This window comes from Equus asinus, chromosome 10, assembly GCF_041296235.1.
Source record: "Equus asinus isolate D_3611 breed Donkey chromosome 10, EquAss-T2T_v2, whole genome shotgun sequence".
Classification (NCBI taxonomy): Eukaryota; Metazoa; Chordata; class Mammalia; order Perissodactyla; family Equidae; genus Equus; species Equus asinus.
In genome coordinates this window covers 21,116,923-21,141,700 of record NC_091799.1, presented here as the reverse complement: position 1 = coordinate 21,141,700, position 24,778 = coordinate 21,116,923, and the positions used below count along the sequence as shown (strand labels likewise).

The following is a 24,778-nucleotide window of genomic DNA, read 5'->3' as shown; positions in this document are numbered from 1 at the left end:
AGTTATTTGGAACCATCGCAAACATAAATAGTTGGAAGTTAAATATATGAAAAGACTACTGATTATACTCTAAGAATGAAACACAGTCAACACCAAACTTCTCCACTGAGTCAAACATTCACTTGTTCAATACATATTAACTGAGTGCTACTATGTGCCACATACTGTGCAAGTCACTCAAGATTTAACCGTGAGCAAGACTCTCACAGTATCTGACTTCATGAAGTTCACAGACCGTGAGAAAGACCATCAAGAATAACAACAGCCAGGGCTGACAGGCAAACTTCCTCCAGTTGGAGCAGGAAGGGTAAAGAGGATGCTGAGAGGTTTCTCCAGAGCTCTATTTGAGCCAAAACCTGAAGAATAATTAGAAGGTAACCAAGGGTATGTGCATCTGTGCTTGGAGGTGGGAGTGCTATGGATGAGGCTGTGGTGAGAGTCAGAGTCAGAATGGAGGAGAGGGAACACTCAGAGTCACATAAATCTGTGCTCCATTCTCGGCTCCACGCCTATAACCTGTGTGCCCTGGGTAAATAACATCTCTGACTTTAGTCACTTCATTTGTAAAAAGGGGTAATAACAATACTTACCTCATAGGATTATAGCAAGGATTAAATAATATACTGCATGTAAAGTTGTTAGCCCCCCACTTACTGGCTCTGTGACCTTGGGCAACTGGTAACATCTCTGTCTTTCTCATCTGCAAAATGAGGGTCATAGCAGTACCCTCTCCATTGGGTTGTTAATGAGAATAAATTGAAAGATGAAGTGCGAATATTTAATGAGACAACAGATGTAAAGTACTTAGAATAAGTACTAATGTTCAAAAGCATTCAGGGGCTGGCCCCATGGCCAAGTGGTTAAGTTTGCGCACTCCGCTTTGGTGGCCCAGGGTTTCACTGGTTCAGATCCTGGGCATGGACCTAGCACTGCTCATCAGGCCATGCTGAGGCAGGATCCCACATAGGAGAACTAGAAGGACCTGCAACTGGAATATACAATTATGTACTGGGGGGCTTTGGGGGAGAAGAGAAAAATAAAAAGGTTGGCAATAGATGTTAGCTCAGGGCCAATCTTAAAAAATAAATAAAGAATTCAATAAACATCAGTCATTATTTTGATATTAACAGGCAGAGGCAAGATCTCAATGGGCCTTGTAAGCCATATTAGGTGTGTGGATTTTAATCTAGAAGTATAGGAAGCAAGTGAAGGATTTTAAGCAGTGAGTTGACTTGATGAGATCTGCCCTTCAGAAAGTTCACTCTAAATGTTGTATAGAGATTGGACTGCAGATGGTAGAAAAAACACAGTCAGGAAGGATTACAGTCGTTAAGGTAAAAGAGAATGGTGGCCTGTACCAAGAGGACGGCAGCAGAGAAAGAGACAAGAGCATAAATCAACAGACTTCACGCTTGGATTTAGGATGTCAGATGTCCCCAACATCTTAATGACCTTTCCCTCCCTCCTACCCTCTATCCGCCTACTAAAGCTTCACGAAATTTCTTTAGTTCTCACTACCCACTAGTCTGTAACTGACTCCCAAACTTTAGCTCCCATCTCTCTCATGACCTTCAGGTCCAAATTTCCACTGCTGCTGGAGAGCTCCCCATGGATAGTAACCTTACACTCAATACAACCCAAATCAAACCAATGATGTATTTTCCCAGAAAATGTCCTCAATTTCCCTATTTTTAATACTAGCTCCACCTTGTTTTTCTCACTCAGGCTACAAACCTCGGAATCATCCATCTGGTTGTGAAGACCTTCTAATCTTCAGACACTACTTTTTGATGACTCTCACTAATACCTAAACTCTTAAAGGTGATGTCATGCAGAACAAAAGAAAATATCCAAATATCAGCCCTTACTACTTCTATTCTAACAGGTTAATCTGTCTTTCCACTTCAGTCATTTTGCCCTTCAATCCTGGTTATACTCATGTATCATATATACACACACACACATACATTTTAATAAGTAGGGGGAGCTACCTAATCTCTTCAGTTACTTTTAAAATTAGCTATATTGGCTATAATAATTACACAAAAAGTACAGTGAGAACGGAGACAAGAACAACTCTAATAGAGTACACTCTGGGAACTTTAGTTTCTTTTGTATGTTATTAATTCAAAATATGAGAGTATCAGGCAATCAGCGAATAAAATTCTACCTCAGTAATGCAAACACCTGCTAATCACTAGAAATTCAGCTGGGAACAATGAACATGAACCAGTTCTTCAACTACAGATCTGAGAAGGGGATCTGACCATTACCCACGAGCACAAAGAATAGTGCCCATGGTACCCCATTCATCCCACCTGTGGCAAATAGCAAATCTAGATAAAGCTCACCTTGCTCAAGGGCATATGGAAAATAAAAGACCTGTTAAAAATATTGCAGATGGGAGAAAGGGAACATCATCTCTAGGAAGAATATACCTCTGAAAAAAATTAAGAAATATGTTTCAGGAAACTGGCATCTTTAAATAGAACAGAAACAAGATGACTTCTAAAAATCAGGAACAGAAAGCTGTAAGGGAGAGAGAAGAGGATAAAAAGACAACAAGATAAGTCTTTGAAAAAAGGGTGACTTCCAAGGAGAATAAAAATGCATGGCATTAGACACATTACCCATGTGGTATTCTTGCCAAAATGTTTAAACATAAACTTAAGCATGAGGAAACAATGAGACAAACCCTAAATGTGGAACATTTTACAAAACAATGGTCTGGATTCTTTAAAAGTCAATGTCAGAGACAAAAAAAGGGCAGAAGAACTGTTCTAGATGAAAGGAAACTAGAGACTGACAGCTAAGTGTATATGATCCCTAATTGGACCCAGGCTCAAAAACAAACAACTACAAAAGACATCACTGGAATAACTGGGAAATGCTAGCTAATATTATCGTATAAATGTGAAATTTCTTTATGGTGATAAAAGCACTGCGGTTATATAGAAGAATATACTTGTTCTTAGGAGATAGACACTAAAATACTAAGAGATAAAACATCATGAAGACCATAACTTGTTATTTAATTACTCAACCAAAAAAAGTAAAATCTGTGTATATAAGAGAGACGGGGAAGTGAGCGTGAATCTTGAGGGTGAAAGGGAGGGAATCCCTATCCCCTCACATTATAGAGAAACACAGATAGGCATTTCCCTACCCCCATTACTTACCAAGTAATACTTAATTTTCCTAAATTTAATATAGAGACTTTCAAAATCTCCAAAAATCTATAACCACTGATAACTTCTTTTTATACCAAAAACCACACTTCTATAATAGCTTTCTTAATGTAATCCTTTCTTTTTTATGAGGCCAACACAACCTTGATACCAAATCTGACAAGAACACTACAAGAAAGGAAAATTATAGCCAAAATCTCTTATGAACATAGACGCAAACATAAATATTAGTAAACTGAATCCAGCAATATGTATAAAAATGATAATATATCATTACCAAGTGGGTTCATCTCAGGAATGCAAAGTGGATTAAACATTCGAAAATAAATGTCATTCACTTCATTAATGGGGGAAAAGCATATGATGATCTCAATATATGTAGAAAAAGAGAGAGAGATAAAATTCAACATCTATTCATGCCCAAAGCTGGCAACCTAGAAACACCACCTGATGCAGACCAAAAAAAAGTTGCAACAAATGTCAGCTCTCTCTAGCCAAAGGACCAGAAAAGGGGCAGCCTAATAAGTCAGAAACTTTTAGAAAATAACCACCAAACACTAGCCAACCACTACAGCCAAACACCACAGAAAAACCTGTGTGGCCTCACCCTGACTCAAGTCAGCAAAGAATGAGCAGGGAGAGAGCCTAGATTTCTTCTCTCACCAAGCTGTAATGAGGTGTCCCATCCATCCACCTCCTATCAGGTTAGCGTTACAGAAAACCAGGTAGGGAGCTGGAGCTTCCATCAGCCCCACTAGTCAGTAATGAGGACCCCCTCAGTATGATTTCAGTGGAGACTATGTGGAGAACCCAGACTTCCACTCTCATGTGGCAGTAACTGAGGCCATGGTGGGAGCAGCAGGAAGGCACTATACCACCCAGCCAGGGAGGTATCAGTGGAGGCCTTCTGGGGAGCCGGAACTCCTACCCCTGCCCTGCAGCAAGGGAGAAATCCCCATCCTGGGTGTCAACAAAAGGCTGAGCAGGGAACCTAGGCATATAGCCCAACCTGGCCATAAGAAGGAAGAGTACCCCTTCCTCTTCCGGAGCAGTGTCAGAGGAAGCTAGCCAGAGGAAGATAGTGGGAAAACATCTGCCAAGTTCTGTGGGAAGTTTTTTCAACCTAGAACTCTATAACCATACTAAATATCAATCAAGTGTGAGAAAGTAGACATTTTTCAGAACTGCAAGAACTCAAATGCACCCTTTCTGCAAATCCACTGGTGTGGTTGTCTCCTATAAGAACTTAAATATGTACTCCAGCAAACAAAATAACACAGGGGCCAGGAAATAACAAAATAGAGGGGTGAAGGGACATTCCAGGATTACAGCAATACAGCTGACTTTATACAGATCAGAACAGGGAGGGAAGAAGGAACCATTAGGAAAAAGGAAAAAAAAAAAAAAAGAGCCTCAATAAAACTGAAGTATGATTTCAAATTTAGAAAAGTTTAAGGATATGATAAAGCAAATCATGCAAAGGGAAAAAAGGGATTTAGAAACTCAAGGAGAGGGGGAGAGAGAGAATACTATTTTAAAAAATCGAAATCCAGATATGGCTCTTTCTTTTCCAGTCTCCAGCGTTTTCTGGGCTACAGGCAGCACAAAGCTATGGCCAAATCCAAGAACCACACCACACATGTCCAGTTCCAAAACGGCACAGAAAAGGCATCAATAAGCCTTAAGTATAAAGATATCTTTTAAGGAGACAGAATCTAAGTTCCTAAGGATCTTGCACTTGGTCAAGAAACACAAGAAGTATCTAGAAAAGAAGATGCAGACCGATAAAACTGAGACCATCAAGGCCTTTGTCAAGCTCAAGGTCCTGAAAGGCATCAGTCCCACGCTTGGGAGACTTGCTTGTTACGACGTTGCCAGGGTTGGCTGGCCTGACGATAACACCAAGACCAAAGTCAAAGCCAAGGCTCAGGCTCCCAAAAGCGTCCAAGTCCCCACAAAGGCTGCAAAGTAGAGGCTTCTGTCTGCCAATATGAGAATGCAAGTACTCGTGTGATGCCCTGGGCTGCTCTCTACACAGGGCTGGTGTCCCCCTGTGTTATTCTGTGCAAATAAATGCAAAACAAAACAAATATATATATTATATATATCAAGATAAAGAAACAAAAGAAATTTAGCATTATTTTAAATTTTTGATAGATTGTAAGTTTATATGACCCTGACATTAAGAACAGTTTTCTTCAAATGGATCACGACAATGCACCAAAGAGAAAGAAAATGTTATTCTAGCACCCTACCTGGCCTACATTGAATAACACTTAAAAACTCACAATAACATTTAATATTTAGAGTTAATTTAAGGATGAAAAATGAAATACTTGGTTCTGGTCATGGATAGAAGTAAAATGACCACAAAAATTAAAAGTATAACAGAAAAAGTGGAAGAAAGAGCTATCCTTCCTTTAGAGAGCAGGGAGTCAAGAGACACTATTGAAAGTTAATGGAATAAAAAGGATTAAGTATATTACATTGAAATATAGCCATTATCAAAATGGATTAAAGAACACGATCCAACAATTTGTTGCCTCCAGGAAACACACCTCAGCCCCAAGGACAAACACAGACTCAGGGTGAAGGGGTGGAGGACAATACTTCAAGCAAATAGCAAGGAAAAAAAGGCAGGTGTTGCAATTCTCATATCAGACCAAGTGGATTTCAAAATAAGACAGGTAAAGAGAGACATAGAGGGACAATAATATAATGATCAAAGGGACACTTCATCAAGAAGAAATAACGCTTATAAATATCACGCACCCAACACAGGAGCACCAAGATCCATAAAGCAACTATTAACACACCTAAAGAAAGATGTTAAAAACAACATAATAATAGTAGGGGACCTCAACACCCCACTCACATCAATGGACAGATCATCCAGACCGAAAATCAATAAGGAAATAGTGGAGCTAAATGAAAAACTAAAACAATTGGACTTAATAGACATATATAGATCACTCCACCCTGAAAGAACTGAATACACATTCTTCTCAAGTGCACATGGAACATTCTCTAGGATAGACCATATGTTGGGAAACAAGGCAAGCCTCTACAAATTTAAAAAAATTGAAATAATAACAAGCATCTTCTCAGATCATAGTGCTATAAGCCTAGAAATTAATTACAAGAAAAAAGCTGAGAAAGGCACAAAGATGTGGAGACTAAACAACACACTACTGAACAAGCAATGGATCATTGAAGAAATTAAAGAAGAAATAAAAAAATACCTGGAAACAAATGAAAATGATAGCATGCCATACCAACTCATATGGGATACAGCAAAAGCTGTATTAAGAGGAAAATTCATCGCAATACAGGCACATCTTAACAAACAAGAAAAATCCCAAATAAGCAACCTTAAAGCACACCTAACTGAACTAGAGAAAAAAGAACAAATGAAGCCCAAAGTCAGCAGAAGGAGAGAAATAATAAAAATCAGAGCAGAAATAAATACTATTGAAACGAAAAAGGCAGTAGAAAGGATCAATGAGACAAAGAGCTGGTTTTTTTTTTTTTTAAAGGCTTTTTTTTTTTTTTAAGATTTTATTTTTTTCCTTTTTCTCCCCAAAGCCCCCCCCCCCGTACATAGTTGTATATTCTTCGTTGTGGGTCCTTCTAGTTGTGGTATGTGGGATGCTGCCTCAGCGTGGTCTAGGTGAGCAGTGCCATGTCCGCGCCCAGGACTTGAACCAACGAAACACTGGGCCGCCTGCTGCGGAGCACGCGAACTTAACCACTCGGCCACGGGGCCAGCCCCAAAGAGCTGGTTTTTTGAGAAGATAAATAAAATTGACAAACCACTAGCCAGACTTACAAAGAAAAAAAGGGAGAAAGCTCAAATAAACAAAATCAGAAATGAGCGAGGAGAAATAACAACAGACTGCAGAAATACAACAGATTATAAGAGACTACTACAAAAAACTATATGCCAACAGAATGGATAACCTAGAGGAAATGGATAAATTCTTGGACTCCTACAATCTCCCAAAGCTCACTCAAGAAGAGGCAGACAATTAGAACAGACCAATCACAAGGAAAGAGATTGAGACAGCAATCAAAAGCATCCCAAAGAATAAAACCCCAGGACCAGATGGCTTTCCTGGGGAATTCTACCAAACTTTCAGAGAGGATTTAATACCTATCCTTTTCAAGCTATTCCAAAAAATTAGGGAAGATGGAATACTTCCTAACACATTCTATGAGGCCAACATCACGCTGATACCAAAACCTGACAAGGACACCACGAAAAAAGAGAACTACAGGCCAATATCACTGATGAACATAGATGCAAAAATTCTAAACAAAATTTTGGCAACCAGAATTCAGCAATTCATCAAAAGAATCATACATCAGGATCAGGTGGGATTCATACCAGGGACACAGGGATGGTTCAACATCCGCAAATCAATCAACGTGATACACCACATCAACAAACTGAGGAATAAAAACCACATGATCATCTCAATAGATGCAGAGAAGGCATTTGACAAGATCCAACAGCCATTTATGATAAAAACTCTGAACAAAATGGGCATAGAAGGAAACTACCTCAACATAATAAAGGCCATATACGACAAATCCATAGCCAACATCATACTCAATGGGCAAAAACTGAACGCCATCCCCCTGAAAACAGGAACGAGACAAGGATGCCCTCTATCACCACTCTTATTTAACATAGTACTGGAGGTCCTGGCCAGAGCAATCAGGCAAGAAAAAGGAATAAAAGGAATCCAAATAGGGAGGGAAGAAGTGAAACTCTCGCTGTTTGCAGATGACATGATCTTATATATAGAAAACCCCAAAGAATCTATTGGAAAACTGTTAGAAGTAATCAACAACTACAGCAAAGTTGCAGGGTATAAAATCAATTTGCATAAATCAGTAGCATTTCTATACTCCAGTAATGAACCAACAGAAAAAGAACTCAAGAATACAATACCATTCACAATCGCAACAAAAAGAATAAAATACCTTGGGGTAAATTTAACTAAGGAAGTGAAGGACCTATATAATGAAAATTACAAGGCCTTTCTGAGAGAATTGGATGACGACATAAGGAGATGGAAAGACATTCCATGTACACGGATTGGAAGAATAAACATAGTTAAAATGTCCGTTCTACCTAAAGCAATCTACAGATTCAACGCCATCCCAATCAGAATCCCAATGACATTCTTTACAGAATTAGAACAAAGAATCCTAAAATTCAGATGGGGCAACAAAAGACCCCGAATTGCTAAAGCAATCCTGAGAAAAAAGAACAAAACGGGAGGCGTCACAATCCATGACTTCAAAACATACTACAAAGCTACAGTAATCAAAACAGCATGGTACTGGTACAAAAACAGGTGCACAGATCAATGGAACAGAATTGCAAGCCCAGAAATAAAACCACACATCTATGGACAGCTTATCTTTGACAAAGGAGCTGAGGGCATACAATGGAGAAAAGAAAGTCTTTTCAACAAATGGTGCTGGGAAAACTGGAAAGCCACATGTAAAAGAATGAAAATTGACCATTCTTTTTCACCATTCACCAAAATAAACTCAAAATGGATCAAAGACCTAAAGGTGAGACCTGAAACCATAAGGCTTCTGGAAGAAAACGTAGGCAGTACACTCTTTGACATCAGTATTAAAAGGATCTTTTTGGACACCATGCCTTCTCAGAGAAGGGAAACAATAGAAAGAATAAACAAATGGGACTTCATCAGATTAAAGAGCTTCTTCAAGGCAAATGAAAACAGGATTGAAACAAAAAAACAACCCACTAACTGGGAAAAAACATTTGCAAGTCATATATCTGACAAAGGCTTAATATCCATAATATATAAAGAACTCTCGCAACTCAACAACAAAACATCAAACAACCCAATCAAAAAATGGGCTGGAAACATGAACAGACATTTCTCCAAAGAAGATATACTGATGGCCAATAGGCACATGAAAAGATGCTCATCATCGCTGATCATCAGGGAAATGCAAATCAAAACTACACTAAGATATCACCTTACACCCGTTAGAATGACAAAAATATCTAAAACTAATAGCAACAAATGTTGGAGAGGTTGTGGAGAAAAAGGAACACTCATACACTGCTGGTGGGAATGCAAACTGGTGCAGCCACTATGGAAAACAGTATGGAGATTCCTCAAAAAATTAAAAATAGAACTACCATATGATCCAGCCATCCCACTACTGGGTATTTATCCAAAGAGCTTGAAGTCAGCAATCCCAAAAGTCCTATGCACCCCAATGTTTATTGCAGCACTGTTTACAATAGCCAAGACGTGGAAGCAACCTAAGTGTCCAGCATCAGACGAATGGATAAAGAAGATGTGGTACATATATACAATGGAATACTACTCAGCTGCAAAACAGAACAAAATCATTCCATTTGCAATAACATGGATGGACCTTGAGAGAATCATGTTAAGTGAAATAAGCCAGCGAGAGAAGGATAATCTGTGTATGACTCCACTCATATGAGGAATTTAAAATTATGGACTAAGAACAGTTTAGTGGATACCAGGGGAAAGGTGGGGTGGGGGGGTGGGCACAAAGGGTGAAGTGGTGCACCTACAACATGACTGACAAACATTAATGTACAACTGAAATTTCACAAGATTGTAACCTATCAATAACTCAATAAAAAAAATAAAATTCTCTTAGAAATTAAAAAAAAGAAATATAGCCATTATAAGAATTAGAAATAACAAATATTTAAAACATTGAAAGAGGAAAAGAGATAAGTACTATAAAGGCACTCATCATCTTTCATTTCAGGGAGTCAACAAATACTGTCTAAAGTTAATTAAATTAAGAGATAGAGATGTATCTAGAGGTTATGGGTTAACCTCCAGAAGAACAAAAAATAAAATCAGTTAATAGAGGTTGTTTCTGAAGGGGGCAGAGAGGTAGGGTAGAGAATTATTGCTCTTCGTCATGAGCTCTTACGAACTATTTGATCTGTTACCGTGTGCATCTGCAACTTCAATTAAAATAATTTTTAAAGCTTGACAAATGCATTCTGTTGGTGAAACCGTAAGGCAACAGGTACTCTCATATGCAAGACTGTGAACTGACACAACCCCTATGGAGGGAAATCTGACACTATGTAGCAAAATTACACATAAATTTACTCTTTTATTCAATCCCACTTGTAAGAATCTATCCAAATGATACAATGGTAAAAACACAAAAAAGCACATACACAAGACGATTACAGCACCATTTGTAATAGTAACACTGGAAGCAGTGTCCGTCAGTACCAGGCGGGTTAAATAACTCACGGTCCATCCAGCCAATGGAGTACCACGCTGTCCCTACAGAGAAATGAGGAGGATCTCTACATAGTGCTAGAAGTGAGCTCTTTACAGGGTAGAAAATGAGAAAAGCAAAGGAGAGAAAAGTGCATGTAGAATGCTACCAACTGCCTAAGGAGCTGATGAGAGGTGGGAAAATTCATATGCATCATTTTTTTTTAATAAAATGACAAATGAAAAAATTTTTTAAAACTAGCTATCTAAGGAGAAGGGAAGGAACAGAGTAGTGAGGAAGAAACATAAGCTAGACTTTTCCAAATATACGTCTTTTGTAGATCTGGCTTTGAAACCACATAAAATTAAATTATTTTTTAAAAGCAATCCCAAAAGAATAAAAGAAAAAAAACAACTCTGTATTGAGTTGGTGACACAATCACAGAGAAAGAAACTATTTCTAGTGGTTTTAAAACAGTAACTCAACAATACATTCCTAGAGGACTATAAGGACAAAAAGAATTGCCAAATTAAACAAACAAACAAAAAGACATCTGTTTTCAATAATCATATTGTTGGTGGTAATGCTGGTATTGCTGCTGAGTTGTGTGAGTACTGTGGGATAAAGCAAAAGAGCGCTTATGTGGTGTCACTGGAAATGAGAACTTTTTGTATGAGCGATAGGAGATTCAGATGTAAGAGTGATGAGGTTAAACAAAAATGCTAGTCTTGAACTGGAATTATCAATATGAACACGTGATGTAGTTTACCTTTAAAAATTACACACACATCCTAGTTCTGACCCCTAGAGAAGCCTAGAATAATGACTGACCTAGTAGCAAAAAACAAAAAAAGTCCTAAAACCCAGAGTGTAATCTCTAATACCATTTCCCACCAAAAGGAAGCAACAGTGGAATACAGGCGTGGAGCAGGCAACATACGAGATGGGCCTGGAAGACCTTGTCATGTCAAAAGGCAAGGGAGCTATTAAAAAGTACTGGGATCCTGTCAAAAGGACTCTAGAAGTTAACTTGAAGAAGCTCCACAAGACAAAGACAGGACAAATTAAACATCAATGAGGATAACCAGAGCGGACTGAAATGTAACAAACAGGTTTAAATGTATGGGTTTAAGGTGACACTTGAAAAATAAATCAGTCACCTTGGAAAATGCTAGGAAACAAACTCAGTTTGAAAAACAAAGAAAATCAAATATTTATCCTGCCTTTCCTATATGAACTATACTGCAGGGTAAGCAAATAGTCAATATGGGGAAGTTTTCTTTATAGAGGTATTCTAGCTATTATGAAAAAGAAAGAATAGAAACAAAATATAACCATTTTACAGCCTCTAATAAATTAATGGATCAAAAGAGAAATAACCAGACATAATGTGGCTGCTGATGGAAGCACCTATCACCACATTTTTCAAGTATTTTTTTTTCTTTTTTTTCTGAGGAAGTCTGTCGCTGAGCTAACATCTGTGCCAATCTTCCTCTTTTTTATGTGGGATGCCGCCACAGCGTGGCTTGAGGAGTGGTGCTAGGGCCATGCCTGGGATCCAAACCTGTGAATCCCAGGCCACCAAAGCAGAGTGCATAAACTTAACCACTATGCCATCAGGCCAGCCCCTATCAACACCTTTTAAATATTCCACCCAAGAAAATGAACTTGAATCTGATCAAGTCACTAAATCTAACTACCAATTTGTAGGAAATAAAGGGTATGGAACATATTAAACTGGATGCAATGGAAATTACATAGGACAAGTAACCCATTTCATCAAATAAATAAATTGCAAGGAGGAAAAAAAAAAGACTTATGAGATACATATCAAACAATTGCAATGTATGACCTTACTTGATTCAAACTTGAAAACTTTGAACACTGACTGGATATTTCAACGATATGAAAGAAATTTTTTTTTTAAAGATTGGCATCTGAGCCAACATCTGTTGCCAATGTTCTTTTTTTTTTCTTTCTTCTTCTCCCCAAAGCCTCCCAGTACATAGTTGTACATTCTAGTTGTAGGTCCCTCTGGCTCTGCTATGTGGGACGCTGCCTCAGCATGGCTTGATGAGTAGCGCTAGGTCTGTGCCTAGGATTGGAACTGGTGAAACCCTGAGCTGCCAAAGCGGGGCACACAAACTTAACCACCCGGCCACAGGGCTAGCACCCCTGAAAGAATTTTTTTAGGTGTGATGTCGTCATTCCATTTTTCAAAAAGAATGTCTATCTTTTAGAGAGATATATGGCAATAATTAAGAATGAGACATGACATCCAGGATTTACTTCAAAATAATCTAGGACTGGAGGGGGGAGGGGAGGGAATTATGGTCAGTTATCTATAAATGAAACTAAGCTATAAATTAATAAGTGTTGAAACTGTGTGATGAGCATTTGGGGGCTCATTATACTACTCTCTTTACTTGTATAGATGTTTAAAATTGTCCAAAACACAAAGTTAAAAAATAATAATTTTAAGCACACAGGAAAAGGAAATGAAAAGTTATGTTAAAAAGACTAGAAGTGGGGCCGGCCCGGTGGCGCAGCAGTTAAGTACACACGTTCCACTTCAGCGGCCCAGAGTTCGCTGGTTCAGATCCCGGGTGCAGACATGGCACTGCTTGTCAAGCTATGCTGTGGCAGGCGTACCACGTATAAAGTAGAAGAAGATGGGCAGGGAGGTTAGCTCAGGGCCAGTCTTCCTCAGCAAAAAGAGGAGGATTGGTGGCAGATGTCAGCTCAGGGCTGATCTTCCTAAAATAAATAAATAAAATTGTAAAAAAAAAAAAAAAAAACTAGAAGTGACCACTGGTACCAGCTAAACAGAGGTAAATATAAATGGCGTAAATCTTTTATAAAACTGAATAAAATTTTCAAATATTATTTGTGAGAGAGGAAGCATAAAATGTTCTTAAATATTATCATTCTAATTATTTGCATACTCATCTTATCTCTCTTAGTAGACTTAAAGCTTCTTTTCTCCAAACGAGCAAGAGGAACAGTGCTTTGCATGTATCAGGATCACAATCCTTCAAATAAATTCAGTAAAATATACAATACATCATCCTAACATACTCACAGAAAGGAAGAAAATACTTTCTCTATGTCCTAAAAAAAAAAAAAGAAAAAAAAACCTATAAAAAGGAGAATTTGCTTTCTTTTGACCTTTTTTTTTTAACTCCAGGTTGTTCAGACAAGTGTGCTCCACCCTCTCCAAGCAGTATGAATGACAGCAGCCTTTTACTAGACAGTCATTTCTCTGCGGAAGGCTAGATACAACGTCACTTCTAATCCTCACCACAACCCCATAGGTAAATGTATTAGCTTCCTTTTATAAATAAAAAAACTAAGGATCAGAAACTCAGAGCTCAGATGAGGATTGTGTGTGGTTCTGGGGACTCAAACCCAAGTGTCTCCAAGGGCCACAGCCCCTAGCTCCTCTCATGCCCTGCAGTACAAGAACTGTCTGCTCTGAGTCAAACAGCATCTCCCTCCAGATTGGTTTCCTTCCTCCTATTTATTCTACAGCCAAGGCGAGATCAATACAACATCCCTGAAACCTTTCCTGTGGCTGAAGTGAGTTCAAAAGTTTATTTTCCTTCTCTCTCTAAATCTAATGTGGACAGACTTCCCGTGGGCAACTTGGCCCAGCCCACTTTAAGTCTTACTCATCCACGAAGCACAGACATTCACTATGGAGCCCTTCAAGATTTCTTCCTTTCTCACTGCAGACGGAAATGCCTTCTCCCAATTATAACTTTTCACTTTTCCTCAGAAAAGCAAACACATTATATAACCAGTCCTCACCTTCCAAACACTCATTTATAATATAACTTTGCTAACCTTGGCAAGTCATCTTGGATTCTTCTCTCGCCTCTTGCAAGTAATTTGTCACCAAGTCTTGTCAAGTCTACCAAAAATCTCCCTCAGATCTGTACTTTTTCTTTTGACAACCAAAACCTCACTTCGGGCCTTGACCATTTGCAATATAAACTATAACACTGTTCCATAAACCAATAGTCTCCAATTTTTTTCCACATATTCCTTTCAATCAGTAAAAAGTTTGAACATATATCTGTTATATTTATTTGTAAGTTATAAGAATGTCTTACTATACTAATACGTACATTAGAAAACACAAAAACAGAAATGTTAAGGTTGATATAAAAACAAATGTAAGTTCTAACATTCTTTTCACACCCCAGTGGATCCTCTTGCACAAGCCAGAGATACCACTGTTCTAAACCACTGCTGCCAGAGCAATCTTCCTAAAAACCCAAATCTGATCGTATTACAGTCCCAACTCAGTCCTGCAATGGCATCATGTCCCAGTGGCACGAGCCTACTTTTTCAACTTCACCTCTTACAATCTTATCCACATGCCCTATATTTCAGCTATACCTGTTATCTCCCTATGTCTTTTGCACACACAGTTCCCTCTGCCTGGAACGTCCTTATCCTTGACAGCCCCTGATTTACACATAACAGTATCTCTAAGAGAAAAATACATTCTAAATGCCACAATCAACCTACAAATGAACTTTTGAACATAACCTATCTTTTCTATGAGAACTTATATTTTGAACATACCTTTTGTTACTTCCTTTATTTAGCTCCTTTTCAAGTCCTAAATACTTGGAAAGAATGGGTATGGATTCCAATGAAAGCAGAGGAGACCAACTTTGTTTTGGTTGTTTTTCAGTTTATTTTTCTTCCTTGTTTATCTTTCCATTTCCAAAAAAAATCCTTTTAAGCAAAAAGGAGGTTGCAAATCCAGAGATTAGTTCCCCCTGGGCCAGGAAAAAGGCTGAACCCTTGCAACCCACAACCAGAATTCCAGCCAGGAGCTTACACAGATTTAACAGCCTGAATAAAAACATATTTTCCTACAGCAATACTCCAGGTTTTACCTTCCCTGTTTCAAGCTTCCTATCCACTGTGCACACCCCTCCAAGTTGACTGCAATGGCCAAGATTAAATTGAGTAGCACAATACATTTTTTAGAAAAGTCATGAAAATTCAAGTGACTGGCTCTGGGCACTAATAATGGAGAGGTCAGTCTCCAACGAGACTTTTATTCCACCACCCCAAGTCTCTGTACTGTCTCCTCTGGGAATCTGGAGGGAAGCACTGTGGTGCAGAGGAAAGAGAACAGGCATTAGAGGGAGAAGCCCTGGAGAGGAAGTCGCATTTCAACTCCTGGTCTTGTCCCTCAGTGGGCAGATCTGTCGGATGTGCTACACAACAGGCCTCAAGAAGCAGCAAGCCTGTGGTGCATTTTGGTAATGGGATCCTTTGACAAGCAGTCCCAAAAAAAGATGGGAGCAGAGCCATCTTAAGAAGCCAAGGCTACTTCTCTGTACCAGAAAACAATGAGATGGCTTTAGTCCCACTTCCAAGTCATATAACTTCCACTCTTCTTCCTCTGAGAATCCCTCCTCCCTTCCCCAGATTTCACCTTTCTTTCAGTTTCAGTTCCAAGAAACCTCTCTCTTTCTTCTTTGGCCTTTCGTTTTCTATGCAACTCATTTAGGCCAAATCACAACCACAGTGAGACACCACTTAACACAAAGTGGTGCAATTGCTTTGGAAAACAGTTAAACACTTCCTTAAACAGTTACCATATGATCCAGCAATTCCACTCCCAGGTATATACCCAAGAGAAATGAAAACATATGTCCACACAAAGTGTTCGCAGCAACATTATTCACAACAGAGAAAAAGAGGAAACAACCCAAATACAGAACAACTGATGACAGATGGATAAAATGTGGTTTATGCATACAATGAAATATTATTCAGCAATAAAAAGTAATAAAATACCCATATATGCTGTAACATAGATAATCTTTGGAAACATTACGTTGAAAGGCAAAAGATTGTATATTGTATGATTCCATTTATATGAAATGCCCAGAGTAGACAAATTACAAATCTACAGCAACTATGAGTAGATTAGTGACTGCCTAGGGCTCAGAGGGTTTTGGGGGAAGGAGGAGTGACTGCTAATGGGTATGTGGTTTCCTTCCAGGGTGATAAAATGTACAGGAATTGTATAGTGGTGATCGAGCACACTTTTGTGAGTACACTAAAAACCATTTAATTATACACTTTAAAAGAATAAATTTTATAGTATGTGAATTATGTCTTAATAAAGTTGTCTTCAGGTTACCACAGCCTGCAAGGCCCTGCTCAGGCACCAGGCTCTCTCTGACCTGACTTCAAGCCTCTCTGCCATCAGTCACTACCCGAACCTGCTGGCCTTCTATCAGTTCCTGAAATATGTCTAGTGCTTTCTTGCTTCAAGGCCTTTGTATGTGCTCTACTCTCTGCCTGGTATAAAAAGTCTTGCCCACTATTTACATGACTAACGACTTATCCTTTAAGTCTCAGCTCAAATGTCATTTCCACAGTAAGCTCTACTTACTCTATCCAAAATAGGACAGGCACTCTCATCATTCTCCCTCAGCATCTTCTTTCCTTTATAGCACATCACACAATTTTACATGAACTAATCTGGTTTTTTTTTAATCTGTCAGGTCCACCAAACTCCAAGTTCCATGAGAGTAGGAATGAACAGTATGTATTATTCACAACTATAATTCCCAGTGTCTAAGACAATTCTTGGCATTTAAGCATCTAACAAATGGTAATTAATATTTTTATTTCCTTAATATGCCATGTCCCCAACACATACTTCTCCCTCTATTGAGACTACTAACACTGCTGCCACCACTACCACCGTCACCACCACCACAGCCTCTACTCCTTCTGCCATCACTCTATCCCTTACTCTCCTGTCTCAACTAAAACATCACTGTCTTGATGAAGCCTTCTTTCCTTAACCCCTCCTCGGAGGACAGTCTCTTCTTCACTTATTCCCCTATTCATCACTGGTTGCATCTCCATCATAGCAAGCCTCTTACTGTATTATACTCCAGTTTTTTGGTGGGGAGGGAGCCTGGAGAGAGTTGGCTTTGTTTTACATTTCTGAATCACTACTACTCTGGAAAGCCTTTAGGGAAGAAAACTCTTTTCATTTTAGTGTCCCTAGTACTTAACACACTACTAGGCACATAATATAGTACCAGTACTCAATGTGATAACAATAATGACCACTATGTATTGAGTATTTAATATGTGCTTGACGCTCTTCTTAGTTTTACAGTAGGTGAGTAAATGAATAAATGGATAAATTTCTTGGTCACCAACCTCAAAGAGGTAACAGTCTGACAGAGACAGAAGACAGGTATACAGGCCAACGCAGATAAACACCACCATAAGGCCATATCAGTTGCCCCGTCCTGTTCCTCTGCCTTCAAATCTTTGAGTATGCTTTCCTCTGAGTCCATAAATGTCAGGTTTCTTCAAACTCACTTAGAATACTTCCTTCGATTACTTACAATCCACTTCCTGCCCTTAGTGCCTGGAAACAATTTCTAGGATGTCACCACAAGCAATATTAAACTGCCACAGTTTCCTGCTGTGTGTCTGCATTATCAGTTAAATTGTTTCATATTAACCACACTCCAGTCCACTGGGATCCCTCAAACACTAAATAAGATTTAAACATACCTGTCAAAGATTGCCAGTTACCACTGCTACTTTCATCCCTCTAAATAAATAGATGTCTGCCCAGGTTTAAGGTTTAGCAGCTTTCCAGGGTGCTACCTGCATACTGGTGACCTCTTCTTTCCTCTTGTCAAGTACATGTTTGGTTTGAGGCAAGTCAACGTTCTGTTATTAAAATGAACAAGAACTAAACACTAGAAAAAATAAGAAACTGTCTGCCTAGACTAGGGCAATTTGGCTTTAAAACTTATAAAACATAAAAACTCTTCCTCCTCAAGAGTTCAAGTAGCAAATTGTTCTTTTTAACTCTATGTACACTCAACTCACAGCCTTAGGTAGAATCTTAATTCAAATCCTAACATATTTCTTAAATGCATCCCATAAACTCTCCCTCAACAACCACATGTGTCAGGTACCAGGTTTGACACAGGGAACTCAAAGACAAACAAGACAGTCCCTGCTCTCAAGTATATGTTGTGCTTAGTACAGGACATAGTCAAGGAACTGGGTTTAGTTCTATGACAGTGATAAACACAAGGGGCCACAGAAACACAAATGAGGGTCACCTGGCCTAAGCTGGGGAGGGGATGCATAGATCTGGGACGGACACCTGGCCTAAGCTGGGGAGGAGGTGCACAGAGGAGGGAGGGACACCTAGCTAGGCTGGGAGGGGAGGGGCACACAGGAGGCAGGAACACCTGGCCTAGGCTGGGGAGGGGATGCATAGATAAGGGAGGGGCACCTGGCCTAGGATAGGGAGTGGTGGGGGTTGGGGTGGAATCAGGGCAGGTTTCCTGGGGTTGGCATCTGATCTCAGGCCTATAAATTCCCATGCTCTTATTTGAAAAATGTAGTTAATAGTACCGACATCATTGGACAGTTGTGAGGATTTGATGAAATGGTTCCCATAAAGCACTACCATGGTGCCTGACAGAGACTTGTTCAACCAGCCTGAGTCTGAAAAGTCTGATCAAGCACTACATCTCAACACCTGTGCCTAGCAACTCACCTGCTTTACTAATGATCATACAACAGACACCAGCTTCACAATTAGAGTATTGTTTTCAATCAACTTTTATTTTTTAATGAGAGAATATTAAGTCCTGCTCTGTACATTAGGAGCCTAATTCCTTGATCATCAAAACTTTTTTCTCCATTACCTGAACATACAGTTCTCTAACATTTCTAATATAAAATATAACTGTTTTCTTAGTCTTTTGATAGACAAGGTATAAACGAAAAGGAACAATTACTGTTTTTAATATGGGCCCGGCAGTCACGTTGATACGTCATTTATTGCTCTCAGCGACCCTGCAACATACAGTCTTCCCCATTTTACCCTCAGGGAAACTGAAGGTGAAAAATGCACCTTGTGCAAAGTTTCATAGTCAGTAGACAAAAGAGCTAGAATCTGAGCCCAGATCTGATTCCATATCATCAGCATGACTGGGCCGCATAGCATCAGAGATAAGCAAGAAAAAAACACCCACAACCATAGAGCTGTCCTGCTCAGACGGGCCCCAGAGAGCCCTCTGCCCACATCCCCAGACTGTTCGACACAATGGAGCCTGCATACTTAGATTTCACCTCAGCCAGGTGAACACCTTGAGCTAAGTCTGTACTTTCCTATCAAGATGAAACAGTCAGTAGTAACGAAAGTTCTGTTTCCTCCAACAACCAGGGCAGCACTTAAGTGGATGGTTTCCTCGCCACCTGTTGACCCCCATTCCCAGCACAGGCAGAAGTGGCATAGTCAACAGACACCATAAATCACAACTACTTTTCCTAACTTCTCTCTTCATGTTCTCTTTTAGCTTCACCACAAGTAAAGCTAACATTTCCCAAGCCTAAGTTTTTATCACAGTCTAGTTTCAAGATCTAGAAGGCTATTGAAGGCTATTCTTTACACTAATTTCACGCTTAATACAATTTATTGTTACTAAAGTTCTCTTGCCCAAGTGCTCAGATATTAGGGTGATGGCATCCACAAAGCACACTTGAGAAATGTATTTGTCAACCTGCAATCTTCAAGAGCAAGACAGAGACCTGTTGCCTAGTCATCTGAACTTCTACTTGTTGGAATTTCATGCTGGTGCTGACACTGACTGCCTCCTATCAGGCAAGTTTCTGAACTTCTCGGTAACGAGAAGGGTAAGCATCCTCACAAGCATACTCTGCGACTCTAAGGTGGCTTCTGGAAAGTGTTTCTAAGTGCCATTGAAATCCAAGTTTACAACTCTTACTTGGAAGCAGGAGCTAAACTTGGAGTGCCTCTTTAATCCCAATGCTTCGTCTTTTTACTGTCCAAGCCTCTTAAGCTCTTACTTGGAGCATGCTTCTAACTTTTTCCCCTCATTTCCGCAAAAATAAAGAACTAACAGTGTGCTCATCCAACTCTTCCATTTTCATTATCATAAGCAAACTTTTCTAGTTTCCTTTAGCAGACAGGGCTCCTGAGCACATATTAGACACATTTTGTGAACACAAGCCTAAGCCAGTCAGGGAACTACAAGGCTGGGCAAAGATCACACTGCACGGACATGGACTAGACATGAGATGCAACATGTGAATAATTATTAGATTTCATCCATAAGGCCCTTCCTCTTTCAAACTTCCCTAGTATAATTCTCAAAATGCTGATATAAACACATTCCACAGACTTTCTTGTAAGCAGGTTTAAAGTGTCCTAGGAAAGCTGTTTTATGGAAAAGCCTATGCTGTCAACTTTAAGTGCCCTTAAACAATTCTATTACTCATAGAGGAAAAGTGAACATTTGTTAGTGATTAGAGATAAAGCATCTCATGTTCTGGAGCTGAGGAAGGGAGAGGCCAAAAGAGGACCTAGCTGGGAGGGGAGATAGAGTACAAAGCAACACACCCAAATTGGACTGCATAAAAGTTGCACTTTCCAAAGTCAACTTCTAGATCTAGAAGTAGGGCAACAATGTTTCAATGTGTTCTGAAGTTAGATGTATCAACAATTTCCCCGGAAAACTAACCCCCACCGGGGACTCCAAGCGAATGAATGAGCGAGGGAATTTGCCAGATTGAATTACAAAGCCTTTCCAACAATCATCAAGATCAGGTGTTCAGTTACAGCACAGAGGTATCTGCATTCATAGCCTTTGGCCCTTGCTGTGCGGAGACTTTCACAGATAAGACGAGGAAAGAGGAGGAAAGAGAAAAGGGCCTTCCTACCCAGGCCGTCCAGACCTTAAGTCCAGGAACGGCCCCTCCCTTTGAGAACCTCACGCGACTTTTGTGGGGGCCGCAGGCCTTAAGCAGCCAGACTGCAACCTCTCAGGACCTGGCCAACTCTCAGGGGCGCCCCAAACACACCCATTTGGGGAGTTGCTTCCGGAGATTTCTCGCCCTCCCCCCACAGTTGTATGACCATTTTCAGAGGCTCTCTGTAACCTGGGGGAGAGGGCCACCTTGTAATCTCAGCTGCTGCCGCTCTCAGGTGAGGAGGGGACACCTGACCACCGGCGCCCTTCCACCTCGCGCCCGCGCCTCCCTGGATCGCCATGGCAACCGTCCCCCTCCCCGGGTGACGCCAGCACGCGGGGCGCCCCTGGGGTCCCGGCAACAAGTCCCCCGCGCGGCCCGCGGCCTGCAGCCCTAGCCCGGCCTCGCCGCCCCGCGCCCGGCCCGGCTCCGCCCGGCCCGGCCGCACTCACTTGATCCTGGAGCCCATGGTCCCCGGGCCTCCTCATGGGCCCGCGGGCCCCGCTCGGCGCTGCGCTGCCCGCCCGCCCGCGGCCGACCGGCCTCCCTCCGGCGCTCTCCCCGCCCCTTCCTCCCTTCCCTCAGGCTGGGCCCGCCCGCTCGAGGCTCGCTCCCTCGCCGCCGCCGCCTCCCGGGGTTAATGTACTCGCTTCAGCCCGGCGAACGCCATGGTCGCCGGCGCGCGTGCCCGGCGCGCGTCCGCCCCCGCCGCCTCTCACACCGCCGCCCCCTCCCGCCCGCGCCGCCGCCGCCCGCGGGGCCTGCCGGGAAGTGTAGTCTGCTGGCGGGAGGCTGGGCCGCCTGAGGGCGGTGGGGGGGCGGGAACCGCGCGTCCGCTCGTTCGACTCCCAGAGCGCCGTGCGTTGTGTCTTCCGGGTGCAGCGCGTTGGAGACCTGTACCGCACAGTTCTCGTTAGAAACTTCCACTCACAACCCCTCAGTAAAGACCCACGTACCATAGAGACCCCCTGAGCTCGCCTGAAGAAACCTTCACCCATTCCTCATCTATGGAGTCTTCCCACCCAGTACCTCTGGCCTGGAGATAATGTCTCCTTCTCAGACCTCCATGGAAGCACAAATTTTCCCTTTGAAAATCCCATACCTTTCAGTAAGTTCCTTAAGGGAGCCGCAGACCCTCTTCTCTATCACATCATCCGCTTCCCCAACATGGTCCTTGATGGAGGCCCCTTTCTTTCCCCTTAGACCTTTAAGGAGATCTGACATACCCAAAGGAAAGCCACCTGGGGGCTTCATAGGACCCATTTAGTGGCTCTGCTCTGCCCCACAGTTGAGGACCTCTACCTCCCTTTATCAGCCATTTTGGGAGCTCCAATACGGAAAGCTCATGTCACGGTAACGTTCCCCGATAGAGATTAACTCAACGCAAATGAAGATATTTGAGAGTCAAGATCACTAACCTACTACTTACCTTTGCTCCCTCTTGGAGCTCACTTTCATGAACACCCCAATATCATCCCCTGTAGGCCTGGAGGAGTCCCAAAGGAAGCACTCATGATGGCCACCATTAGCGAATGTCCTCTCTGAACCAGGCCCTGTGTTTCCCCTAGATGGTTAGCGCCAATCCTCACAATAATCTTGGGAGTTTATCCCCCCATTTCGCAAAGAGGAAAATGAGGCATGTACTCGTAGTTGCATAAATAGCAACTCATGGAGTGGAGGTTAGCATCCAGGCTGAATAATTCCAGATACACGTGACACAGTTATGCTTTAGGATGGCACCTTCGGCCACGAGTCGGAAGGCACTGTTGGTTCATGGTTTGCTTTTGAAATGAGGCTTCTCTTTTTTCTTTCTTTTCTTTTTCGTTTTTGTTTTGTTTTACAATTTTCTGTTGTGAAATGTCGTTCATCCCTTCTGCCATTTTAGCTCTTGTAAATTCAGGATTGTCTGAATTCATGTGTCTCCCCACTCCACAGTCTCTGCAGTAACTAGTCCTAGGCCCCAGCCCATCAGGGAGCAAAGAAAGCAAGAACTCCTTCTTTTGGAGTTACGTTCTGGATAAAGATCATTTCTCTCTTTTGCCTATGCTCTTAAGGTTGTTGAAGGCAAGGGGTGAACTTTTTTGAATTAAAACAAAAAAATGAAAACGTCCAAACTGCCATTTTGAATTCAAAGTCTTTTGCACTCAGACACCAACACCAACTTATAAACACCCCCAGGAGTAAAGCTCTGCTAAACAGGCAGGGCCTCTGTGGTGTTTATTCACCTTGTTTCCTATGAACCCTCTCCAAGGAAGGGTTGTTATCAAGATCTTCCTAGGAATGAGCAGCGAGTTCAAAAGCTCTGAGCAGGAGACTATAAATAAAACAAAGTTATTTGGTGGAGGCAAAGCTGGCTGCTTTTCAAAGAAGGTTGTAGCCATCCTGTCCACAAAAATGTCTGGGTGCCTGCTGGGTGGGGTATGTGTGTGTGGATGTGTGTTGCAAGGGGAGACTGGAGGTAGGAGTAGGAGGTTATGTATCTGTTCAGGTGGCCTCTGAGACTGCATGGTGGTCTGGGGAGAGAGCACTGAATTGGGAGTTAGGAGTCTGGCTTCAAGTGCTAGCTGCACCACTGACTAGCAGCGAGATTTTAAGCAAATGATTAGACAACCTTCTGCCTCAGTTTCCTCCTTGGTAAAATGGTTATAAAGGATAAGCAGGAGCTACATCATAAGAGGGTGTGATGTTGGAGCTAAGGATGCAGGCTCTGGAACCAGGCTGCCTGGGTTCAATTCTCAGCTCTACCTCTTACTAAATATGTGCCGTTGGGTAAGTTATTCACTCTCTCTGCACCTCAGGTTCTCTGTCTATAAAATGAAATTATGATACTAGATCTATCTTACTGAGTTTACATGAGAATTAAGTGAGTTAATGACACGTATAAAGTGCTCAAACAGTGACTAGCATATAGTAAGCACCCAAAATTATCAGCAACTATTATATACCAGACACTCAGTACAGTTTGGCTCTGTTATTAATAGTAATAATCTTCATAGTAAATAGTCCTGTACTTGGATTCAGGAGACCTGAGTTCCCAACCCAGAATGTAATAGTTTACATTCTGAATCAGTTAGAATTCGGTTCGACTGTAAATAATAGAAGATTGCAATAACAGTGGCTGAAAAAAATAGAAATTTCTCTCTTTTTCACATAAGTTTTGGAGATGAACATTCAAGAGCTATTATGACAATTCCATAAAGCATACTCTAAGATTTGAAGGCATAGGAACAGGAAAGGGCAGCTGATTTGGCCTTGTGGTGGTGTTTATTCTGCATTAGCTTATAAACCTGTCTTCTGTACCTGTCAGACTGTGGCCACTTTGAGGTTGGTGACCCAGAATTCAATCTTATTGCTCCCCTATTCTCCAAATTCAGCTTCCACCTCATAGTCTAGGATGGCTGATTGAACTCTGGCTGTCTAATCTACAAGCCAGCCACCAGGAAGGAAGAAGGTCATGCCCCACTCCAACCCCTAATTTTTAAGTACACTCCCATGGAGTTGCTCACACT

The 24,778-nt window shown here is 41.2% G+C and overlaps 1 protein-coding gene across 10 annotated transcripts in view; it reads right to left on the bottom strand.

The window, feature by feature from the left end:
- The window catches only part of DENND1A (DENN domain containing 1A), a 513,599-nt gene extending 491,649 nt beyond the window's left edge, over positions 1 to 21,950 (bottom strand). For 4 of the 10 annotated variants that reach the window (XM_070518782.1, XM_044778816.2, XM_044778814.2 and 1 more), the window contains exon 1: positions 21,722 to 21,947. In XM_070518782.1, the coding sequence (XP_070374883.1) occupies positions 21,722 to 21,738 (17 nt within the window). In that variant the 5' untranslated portion in view covers positions 21,739 to 21,947. Of the gene's footprint in view, positions 1 to 21,721 lie in introns of all 10 variants that reach the window. The other 6 variants (XM_070518783.1, XM_070518781.1, XM_070518786.1 and 3 more) reach the window with 5 other exon arrangements.
- Between the last annotated feature and the right edge of the window lie 2,828 nt (positions 21,951 to 24,778).